The sequence below is a fragment of the Miscanthus floridulus genome, chromosome 14 (genome assembly GCF_019320115.1).
Source record: "Miscanthus floridulus cultivar M001 chromosome 14, ASM1932011v1, whole genome shotgun sequence".
Lineage (NCBI taxonomy): Eukaryota > Viridiplantae > Streptophyta > Magnoliopsida > Poales > Poaceae > Miscanthus > Miscanthus floridulus.
Genome location: NC_089593.1, coordinates 67,243,921 through 67,255,310, shown reverse-complemented (window position 1 = coordinate 67,255,310; position 11,390 = coordinate 67,243,921). Strand labels below are relative to the sequence as shown.

At 40.4% G+C, this 11,390-nt stretch overlaps 1 protein-coding gene across 1 annotated transcript; it reads right to left on the bottom strand.

Moving 5' to 3' along the window:
• Positions 1-4,591: 4,591 nt before the first annotated feature.
• LOC136503630 (uncharacterized) lies at positions 4,592-5,011 on the bottom strand. The gene has a single exon (XM_066498644.1). It carries the CDS (start codon positions 5,009-5,011, stop codon positions 4,592-4,594), a length of 420 nt encoding a protein of 139 aa, XP_066354741.1.
• Between the last annotated feature and the right edge of the window lie 6,379 nt (positions 5,012-11,390).

Genomic DNA, 11,390 nt, shown 5'->3' with positions numbered 1-11,390 from the left:
CACAAGCCTCGCTTTATGTCTCACAACCTTGTTGTTCTCATTCCGTTTCCGGACAAAAACCCATATGAATCCCACAGGGAAGATTCCACGAGGTGTAGGTATTGCATGAGTGAATACCTTTCTTTTGGAGAGCGAGGATAATTCTGCTTGAATTGCTTCTTTCCATTGATTCTAGTCTGAGAGCTTTTTGCACTCTGTCATGGTCTTAGGATCTGAATCATTTTGGATGATTTCTGCAATTGCTTCAGCGAAATAAATGTCGACAATTGTAGACTTTCTGTCATATGATTCTCCAGATTCAATGTAGTTGATCAAAATTTCACGCACCCTTTGTGATGTATCATTATTTCCTAATATGATTGCATCAGGTGTTCTGATGTCCCAACATTAGTAATTGAGTGCACTGTAGATGTGGGATGTGAAGGTCGAACCTCCACAGGGTGTCTATCAACATGAGGTTGAGTTGCATTTGCTGTGTTGGGAACTTTGTTCTTCCCTTTCCTTTGCTTGCTAGAAGCTGCATCCATGGAAATAGCCATACTTCTCCCCCTCTTACATGGGAGTTGAGTAATTTTGTTTGGTACCTCTACTCTTTCCGGCACATTTCTCGCAGGATTGTAGGATTTTGTGACACCCTTGTAATCAACAAATGCATTTGGCATGTTATTTGCAATGTGTTGCAAATTGATGATCTTCTGAACTTGAAGTTTAGTTTTAGATGTACGTGGATCTGAAGTGTAGATGTCTGTGGCATCTCAATTGATTTCCTAGCATTGTTTGTGGTTTTCAGTTTCTCCCCCAAATGCTAGGAAATGATCTTCATTGAAGATACAATTAGCGTATCGGGTAGTAAATACATCCCCTGTAAGGAATTCTAGGTATTTCATGATCGACGAAGATTGATATTCCACGTAGATCCCTAATTTCCTATGTGGTCCCATAGATGTACACTGCGGTGGTGAGATCGGTATGTATACAACGCAACTGAACTTCCGCAGATGGGAAATATTTGGTGTATTTCCACGTACAAGTTGCAATGGGGAGGTTGCATGGTATGCAGTTGGATGCAATTGAATCAAGTCAGCAGCATGTAAGACTATGTGACCCCAACAAGATGTTGGTAGATTACAATTATGTAGTAATAGTCTTGCAATAAGTTTCACTCTCTTGATGAGAGATTCTGCCAACCCATTTTGAGTATGAACATATGGGACCGAGTGCTGAACTTGAATCCCTAAGGCCATGCAATAATCATTGAAGGCACATGAGGAAAATTCAGCAGCATTATCCATTTGGATAGATCAGATTTGATGTTCAGGATATTGTGCTTTAAGTTTTATAACTTGTGCAACAATCTTAGCAAATGCATGGTTCCTCGTGGAGAGGAGACTCACAAGAGACCATCTTGAAGATGCATCTATGAGAACCATGAAATACCTGAACGGTCCCAACAATGGTTGAATGGGACAACATATGTCACCTTGAATGCGTTCAAGGAACTTTAGAGGTTCGGCATGAATTTTGAGGTAAGAGGGCCTAAAAATTAATTTCCTCGTGGCACATGCGATGCACACAAATCTAAGGATTGGTGTCGCACCCAGTTTTAAGAACAAAACTAGTTACATCCCATATGTGTGTCCACGATTTCAATTCACACATATAGTTACAAATGAAGGGGTAATATCAAAGATAGTGCCTTTATTACATAGCGCATAAATATTTGTTACAAATGACATAGTCTTACTTTATAGTATATACTTTAACTCTACTCTTCCGGCGAAGCTTCCAACACCATAGGAATCATCAACTGGTTGATCACTAGCCTAACACCTCTTGGAAAACTCCACTGAAGAACCTCCATCTGGTACCCATCCGAGATTTTGCTAAAGTATTAAAATAAAACAAGCGTAAGCTTCTACCGCTTAGCAAGCATAACATGAGGGGATGCATGCTCAGAAGGCTTGACTCGGCTGAACTACGGTGAGCACTTTTAGTTGGTCATATTTTATTATTAATCATAAGTTGCTAAGTTATGCTTAGGCTCCCGAATATGAATACTTAGAGATATCAGCAATTTTAATCATAACCCGAACCATCTAAGTAACCAACTATTTGAAAAGGATCCAAGCTGTTTGTGTCCGTGAGCATGACTGATATACCAGTTTTACACTCTACAGAGATTGTACACTTTCACCATGAGTCATGTTGCCCATATGCCCAGGTTAATTACTCCCAAAACACTTCCAAGGTGAGCAGGCAGGGTACACTATGAAGCTTTTCCCCAATCATTCTAATAAGGAGCATCCACTAAGGATTCCATCTCCCAAGTGTTATGGAGTCATTTCCAAAAATGGCACTAATACTCGCAGCATAGTACACACCCTGGGAATGAGGCCCATACCCAGCCTGGTATGCCCCACTTGCCCTTTTGGTAAACTGCTACAAACTAGAAAGAGCAAGGTACTAGACTAAGACCAGAGCCATGTGGTCCTCATGGGTTGCCGCTTAAAGATGAGTCCTTATGGAGAGAAACTAGAGCACCATAAGAAAAGGCCCAATGCTCTAGCCCCCTTGGTTCCATGTTGCTAAAAAACATCTTTTAATACCATGTTGCATATATCTTTAATTGTATTCTTTAATCAATATTAGTTGAAGCAAACTGAGCATACTACCCACATGCAAAACCCATAGGTAAATCAAGGATAAGATAATCAACATCAGGGTAAATAGACTCTAGGCGGTTCATTAAACATATGCATATGAGTTGAGATTGCATTAAAGTGAATAGGTAACAAGGAGCCTCATGTTGTACTTGCCTTAATTCAATGTATCGCTGCTGGTCTTGATCTTCAAAGTGTTGCTTCAAATCACCCACATAAAACTCACTGCCTAATCGAGATCAAGCAGCACCACACAGACATCCATACATACATGCATAGCAAACATAGGCTATAGATTAGAACAGTACATCAATCAGCATAAAATCAAGATGAAAAGTTTATAAAACGAATTTACGTCTTGCTACGAGCACAAAAATCGGAGCCAAAACAAAGAAGTTATGAAGTAAACAAGATTTCCTTTAGTAAAATAATAGATTAAATCTAACCTCGAATTTTAAAAGTTGAAAACATGCTTAAAAGTAGTATGAACCTGTAGATTACTCAATTATGAATCTAACGCAACTTGAACGGATCAAATCGGAGTTAAAACGGAGATTTTATGGCTAAAACAAGGTTAGTGGCAAAAGTGTAAATAGGTAAAAACGTATTTTTGAAGTCAACCGAATAAAGTACGCTTTTAAAAGAAGAAGGCGTAATCTGTTAAATACGCAATGGACCGTGGGTTTGATAATAGAAAATGCAGGGGCTCTTTAGCAAAAATACCGGTGAACCGATATGTTTTAATCTGAGCCCTAGATCGAGATTTGGACGGCTGCGATGACTTGAGTAATACTGCTAGCCAAAACAGTCACTGGCGGGGAGCAATCCCCATGGCCGGCGGTGAGCACCTCACCGGCACGCACGGCTAGGGCCATAGAGACCACAAAACAACACAAAAAGAGCACCGGGAGAAGGAGGGAGTGCTTGCGAGCTCACCGCGAGCGATCTCGACGACGAGGGATGGATGAGGATGGCGTGGGGCTTGGTTCGGCGGATGGCGGGTGTCGTCGAGCTCAATGAGATCCATGGTGTGTAGGACGATGAGGCTAGGGCTTGGGCGGTGCTGCACTAGGGTTGAGGGAGGGTGGGGGCACCTGGGCTTGCTTTATAGGGGTCCATACATGGCGCGCACGCCAATGCCAGGGGTGCGGCGGCGACAGGGGTTGTGCCACAACCGAGTTCGGCTTGCACATAGGAGAAAGAAGATGACTCTGACATGCGGGCCTGACACGTCAGCGAGAGAAGGAACAAGGCCGGATCGTTAGACAAATAGAGAGGGAGAGGAGAGCGCCCACATGGGCCTCGGCTCGCTATTGGGCTTCGGCCTTGTCAAGTCAAGGTGAGCTGCGGGAGAGGAAGTGAGTGGGAGCAGAGAGGAACGCTTGGGCCGGCTCGGAAGCAGGCCCATGCGGTAGAGTGAGGGGAGAGGAGAAGGAGCAGACCGAGCAGGTCGGCTGCTGGGCCGAAAGGGAGAAAGGGAAGAGATAGGGTTTTTCTCTTTTTTTTCCTTTTCTATTTTGTTTTCAAAACCAAATTCAATTATGAACCAAATGTAATTCAAATAGAATTTCAAATATGCTTTTCAATTCAAATAAAAGTGAGCAAATTTTAGTAAGTTTTCAAAAATAAATTTTACAACTTTTAAATTCTTTTATTTTCTAATTTTCTTTTCTTTTCTTTTACTTCAAAGCCACTTTGAAATTCATTTCCAAGAATTTGAATTCATTTTGAATTTTGGATTCAACCACTCAGTACAAAAATCCAAATGTAGAAGCATGTATGCTCAAACATGTTGCTACCTTATGATGAATTTTAATTTTAATGAAAATTTTTATTTTCCTATATTTCATGAGCACATCAAATACCAAAATAATCATTTTAATCCTATTTTTCAAAAGCGAAAATTTTTGGGTGTTACAATTCTACCCCCCTTAAAATGAATCTTGTCCTCGAGATTCAGAAGTTGTCACCTCAAAGAGTTGTGGATACTCCGCCTTTAGATCCTCTTCTCTTTCCCAAGTAGCCTCCTCTGAGTATCGATTCCATTGAACCTTGCACATCCTGATCATCGTACTCCGAGTAACTCTCTCAGCTATTTCCAAGATCTTGACTGGATACTCTTTGTATGTAAGGTCCTCTTTCACATTGAGATCCTCCAAAGGTATTTGTTCCTCCGGCACACGCAAGGACTTCTTCAGTTGAGACACATGGAATACATCATGTATCCCGGACAAGCTCTCTGGCAATTCCAACTGGTAAGCCACCTCTCCTTTTCTTTCTAGAACTTTAAATGGACCAATATAGCGAGGTGCTAACTTGCCCTTCACATTAAACCACTTTATACCTTCCATGGGTGACACTTTGAAATAGACATAATCTTCAAGTACAAATACCAACTCTCTTCTTCGTGTGTCAGCATAACTCTTCTGCCTTGACTGTGCACTTTTAAGTTTTGTCTGATAGTCTGCACTTGCCTTTTAGCATCCTTAAGGATCTCAGGTCCAAACACTTGACTTTCTCCTGTCTGATTCCCGAACAATGGAGTTCTGCACTTTCTACCATATAGTGCCTCGAATGGTGCCATCTTGAGACTCTTCTGGTAACTATTGTTGTAGGAGAATTCAGCATAAGGCAAACTCTTATCCCAACTTGTACCATATTGCAAAGCACAAGCTCTCAACATATCCTCTAAGATCTAATTGGTTCTCTCTGTTTGTCCATCAGTTTGTGGATGATAAGCTGAGCTGAAGTTCAACTTAGTGTCCATAGACTCATGCAATTTCTTCCAAAAGTTTGATGTAAACTGAGTACCTCTATCTGTAAGTGCATCTAGCCCTTTAGTGGGTTTTGGTAAATTGAATGACAACACAATTAAAGGTCTAATAAGTTTGCTAAGTGTTGAACAGGAAATTGAGTCTATTGCATATAATTGTGAGTTGTGTATTAAAAAGTATATACAAGGTTCAACTAGTAGGCAAACTTGATGATATGCCACATTATGTTAAAGTGAATGCCAAACTGTGTATTGTTGTATTGGAAGTTTTTGGAAGCAATCTAGTTCAAGCAAAAGACAACAATGCAAATGGAATCAATGAAATGACTTCTATGTTGTGGGATATCATAGCATCATGTGAAAGCAAACATACTTGGTAAATGACAATATATAGTGGATATAAGTCAGTCTCTACATTGGTTTGCTTACATGGATGAATATATGAAAGATCAATTAGAAATGTCAAGCCAAAATGAGAAGGGAATAAGGAATCGTGAATTAGCTTGACCATATTGATGTTGATCCATGTATATCTCTATGTGAGACAAACTGAAGCTTGATTGATCTCAACATTCTTATCTAGAAAATATTCAAGCAAGGATCAAAATAATGAAGAAATGTTTTTCAATGGATGCTTAATATAATGTGACTTAAGTATGGCTTGATAGGGTGAAGATAGCAAGGAAAGGGCTTCGAGGTACTAAGCGAAGGAGAAGGGCAAGCGACGGCTTGGTGACTGAGGTACCATGGCTAAGGTGAAGAAGAGAGTACTTGCATTGAGTTGAGGTACTAATCAAGCTATGAAGAGTCATATTGTGTTGAGGATCAAATCATTAGTGGAAGTGACTTGAAGCCATAAAGGTGAACTCATATGTATGGAAATGGTTCAAGTCACATAATCAAGGTATAATGAGAATGAGGAAAACATATTCAATAATAGAAGTCCTCAATTGCCAAATGAAGTGGCAACTAGCTCAAAGGCATTTACATTCTTTTATGCTTTGAATTTGAGTTTAGGAAAAGCCGTACTATAAAGAGGGATTCTAGTACAGCTGGTCAACTATGCAACCAGATGCTCAAAACTACAGATCTATATCCTCTTACCCATCCAAAGCAGCTAGCCAAAAATCTCTAGATTCTACCTGTTTTGGCTAAGGCGGCAGTGCCGCCCATAAACGACCGTTGGGACCCAAGAGGTATAAATGCCATTTGGACCGGCCAACAATAGAGATCCTTCTTCTCCAATGGTTCAGTTTGAAACCGAACAGACCAAAGCTCACCTCTCTCTCCTCCATTGTTGCTCCTTCATCCCTCAAGCAAATCCTTGATTCCAACCATCAATACTTAAGAGAAAAGGCAGCAAAACTCAATTGGAGAGAAGATCCACTGATTCCCAAAGTCTAAGAGCATTTGGTTCACGTTTGGCCAGCGGTTCTAGGGTTTGTTACTCTTGGAGCTTGCTCCTAGCCGGCTAGGCATCACCCTTGTGCTTGCCAACTTGTGTGGCAGCCTTGGGAGGTTTGTAACCTCATCTTGCAGCTAAGAAATTACCCTTCACTTCAAGAGTTCATTCTCTTGATTTGAGAACGAGGGCAAGGCAAGCCTTGGTGGCAAGCCAATCCTTTAGTGAATGCCTCAACAACGTGGACTTAGGCAAGCCTTGGTGGTGAGCTGAACCATGGGATAAATTTTGTGTCTCGCGTGCTTCACTTTGTGTTCTTGCTGGTTCAGCTCTTTGCTAGCTGTTGTTAGGGTTTGGTAGCTCGATCCTCTCTTGTGTGAGATTTCTGTGGTATCCAGTCTTTGAACTGGATTTTGTCTTTCTATTGCAGGATTGAGCAGTTGAGAGTGTTAGGTCACCATCTGTGAAATCTCAACGATGTCTGCTTTATTTTTGAAGAGCGGCAGTGCCGCCCTATAAGGCCGGTAGTGCCGCCCTTTGTTCTAACAGAGTTTTGAGTTGAATTTTAGGCCTATTCACCCCCCTCTAGGCCTCCTAGGCGACATCAAGGTCCTTTCAATTGGTATCAGAGCCTACCTCTCAATTTCATGCTTAACCACCTTGAGAGAACGATGTCGACAAGTGAGAAGGTATCTCTAGAACTTTTACTTTTAGATGGCTCAAATTATACATCTTGGTCTGCTAGTGTGCTTGATGTTTTTAGGACCATGGGTCCTCAAATAGAGCAGATTGTAGATGTGAGCATTTCACCTCCTCATGATGATTTGATCTACTTATCTAGAGAGGAAGTGAAATGCTTACAACTCAATGCTCAAGCTGCTAATGTCTTATTTAGTGCTTTGAGTGAAGATGTACTTGATGCTGTCATATTTGGAGATGGTAAACCACTTGGTGATGCTCATATCATTTGGACCATGCTCAAGGAAATGTATGGCAACTCCAAATGTGAAGAGAGCAACCACTCATTGGAAAAACCACTTGAGGAATGCTCAACTTCATTGACAAATGATGAGCCTCAAGTGATTCTCTCAAAAGGCCTATTTGATCATGCCCCATCCACTTCCTCGCCAACATATGACTTATTAGATGGTAATGAAATAGTTGGTGAGAACAATATTTTTACATGTGGTACTTCTACTTTCTTTAGTTCTTGTGAGACTAACATTTTGAAGGAAGAAGAAGCTTATGATCGGTGGAAGCCAAATGATGAATCCACCTTACCAAGAAGCTCAACTCTCTATACCACTTCACATATCGGTCTCATGGCAAAGAAAGAGAAGAAAGTGGCAAGTGAGAGTGAGAGTGACAGTGATAGTGACAGTGGTAGTGATGATGATGAGATCAATCAACACCTTGCATGTCTAAGCAAGAAAGATAAGTTGATAGTGATCAAGTTCATAGAGAAGATTCAAGAGCAAGAAGAAGATCTCTACAAGCAAGAAGAGCTTCTCGTTGAAAAGATCCAATGCTTGGAGAAGTTGACCAAAAAGCATGAAAAGCTTAAGTGCTCTCATGCTAGCTTGGTCCAAAGGTATGAAAACTTGTCAATTGAGCAAACTCATACTATTAACTCTCTATCTTGTGTTGCTCAATTAGAAGATCAGAATTATATGCTCAAAGACAAGTTGGAAAAGCTTACTAGCAAAAATGAGACTTTGCAAGAAAGTCATGATGGGCTTTTGTGCTCTCATGAGAAGCTTATGGAGTCTCATCTCATGCTAGAAGTTGTTCATGAGGTTGTGGTAACAACGGTAAAATCATACCAACCTCACACTCACAAATGCACATATACACAAGGTTCATCTATTTTATCATGCGCTAACAAGTGTTGCTCTCAAGCAAGCCAACCTTCTGTTGAGCATGTAATTGTAGAAACTTGTGATGATTCCATTGCAAAAGAAAATGAACAGCTCAAGGAAGAAGTTGAAATGCTAAAAAGGGACTTGATTCAATGGAAGGGCAAGTGCAATGCTCAACCTTCTCAAGATAACCATGAAGACATGGTGAAGAAGCTTGAGAAGAGATCAACCGATGCATGCATCAATCCTTATCAAAAGGGTTACAAGTCCAACAATGGCAAAGTGAAGGGGATACTTAAAGAAGTGCAATCTATCCAGAATGCAGTAGTTCAGCCAGCTGCACAGACTACGACAGTGCCGCACCTAGACAGAACATGAAAGTTCCCAAGGCCATCAAGGTGCAACGTCAATCAAAGAAGACTCTCATCACTTGCTTCAAGTGCAAGAAAGACGGTCACCATGTCAGAGATTGCCCCTTGAAGAAAGAAGAGAAGGGCGTGAGCAAGATCCAAGAGAAGAAGTTGGCTCATGTCAAGTTCTCCAACATGGGACACAATGCTTCTATGTGTTCCAACAAGGTCGATGATCAAGCCACACTTCCAAAGAACAAGACAAGAAGAAGCAAGAGGAAGTGTTATGGTTGTCATGAGAAGGGACATGAAATTGGCTCATGTCCTAATAAGAAAAGTGAAGGCTTGTCATCATCAACAAAGAGGTTCATTAGCAAGGTAGCAAGCAAAGTGCAAGAAGAGAAGGCTAGAAAGAACAAGAACCGCCTATGCTACACTTGCAAAGGAAAGGGACATTTAAGTAAGGATTGTCCCATGGGTAACACTTCTAAGCTCAACTTGTCAATTGATTTAAGTATGCTTAGGAGGCCCAAAAATGACACTTGTGCTAGAAAGGTGATTGGTTCACCATGTGCTAGCACACATGCCAATTGGGTGCCTAAGTCTCTTGTGACTAACCATAATGGACCCAACATAGTTTGGGTACCAAATTGTGCTTAGTAAGTGTTGTAGGTACTTGAAGGTGGTATGAAGCTTTGGGGTGCTTGAGCGAGTTGATTGAAAATATTCACTCAAGCTATCAATCAATTCACATTGCATATTCTTATATGGTTGACCCGAAGATGAATCAATGGAAATACTTCAAACTTCATATTCACCTCGGTAACTAGTACCTCACCCTTGCTAGCTAGCCACTTGATGTGTGTAGTCTCTAACAGTTCACAAATATATATATGTTTGTGAATTATTAAGAGTGGCTAGAGTACTTCAAGTCTAAATGAATCATTTGCCATATGATGCTTTAATGGCTCTCTAGTAGAGCAAGATCTTATTCATGTTGTAGGTAATGAGAACCACCTTATGGGGCAATCAAGAAAATAGCCATTGGTGATATAAGACCACAAGAAGTACATGCTACAAAAGTGGAAGCTCCTCAAGTTGCTGCTGTACCAAATTCCGCTGACAACTCTGATGCAGAGGTGCAGCACACCCCTGCTGCAAATCAGCAGGGCAGCAGTGCCGCACCCAAGGGTGGCAGTGCCATCCCTCCTACATAGTAGCAGCTGACTCCACTCTAGTTTGTGGACAAATCTACAACCTTCATATGTGCAAGATGAAGATGAAAAGACCACCTCATCCATTACAATCAAGAAGGGTGGTAACATCTAAATCTCAAGTGCAATTTATTTGAAACTAAACTCCTTTGAGTCTTGTGTAGCCACTTAGGATAATAGAAGCACTTGAGGATATTCATTGGTTGATGGTCATAGAATAGAAATATGATCAAAATTGAGTTGATCATCCACACCAAGCAACATAGATGACTTTACTTTCCTTTGTGGACTTCAAACCAAGAAAAACAAGATGAAGCAAGTTTATGTTCATGCATATTATGAGTTGGTTTGATGGATTTGGAATCTTGGTACACATTGGAGGATACAAGTAGATTTCAAAATGGCCAAGAATAAAGAATCAAGCTCAAGTCAAGTAAAGGAACTTATTACTCACAAGTCAAGAACTTCCTACTTGATGGAATCTTGTCATATGTTAGATTGCCAAATTCTCATTCTCATCTTATGGGCATCTACATGCTATAATGGTTGTGAGTATCTCTTGGCATAGTTCAAATTGATTACACTATTGTTGCCATGACCTAGACATAGAGTGAAAATCTCAAGTCCTTAAATGAATAAAGTGCTATGTGAGAAATTCAAATCCTTAGAGCACTTATAAAAGGAGACTTTAATCTATGGCTAGAGTTGTGAGACTAATCTTTCTCTCTAAGTGATTTATGTAGTCTCATTAAATGAGAATGTGTTTCTCAAATAGAGTGTGCTATTATATGAAGGCTATCAATCCAACACCATGTGATGTATTTTCTCTCTAGCCAATATTGGATTAGATTTGTCTATGTTAGCCACCCACCATAATATGGCTTAAATCTGCCCTTTGGACTTAAATGACCAACCATGCACATTTACATTTACATTCCACTCAAAAGAATGTGTATGAGACATCAAGGAAGATTTAGTCCATGTTATGAGGTTTCTAAATATTGGTAACCCACTTGTCATCCACATATAAATGGTTACTAAATGGAAAACTAGTGCTTATGTTACTAATGTCTTCTTGTGATTGAGCTTATTCATAGAAAATTAATAAGAAGATGTTGTGCTAATTTAATTC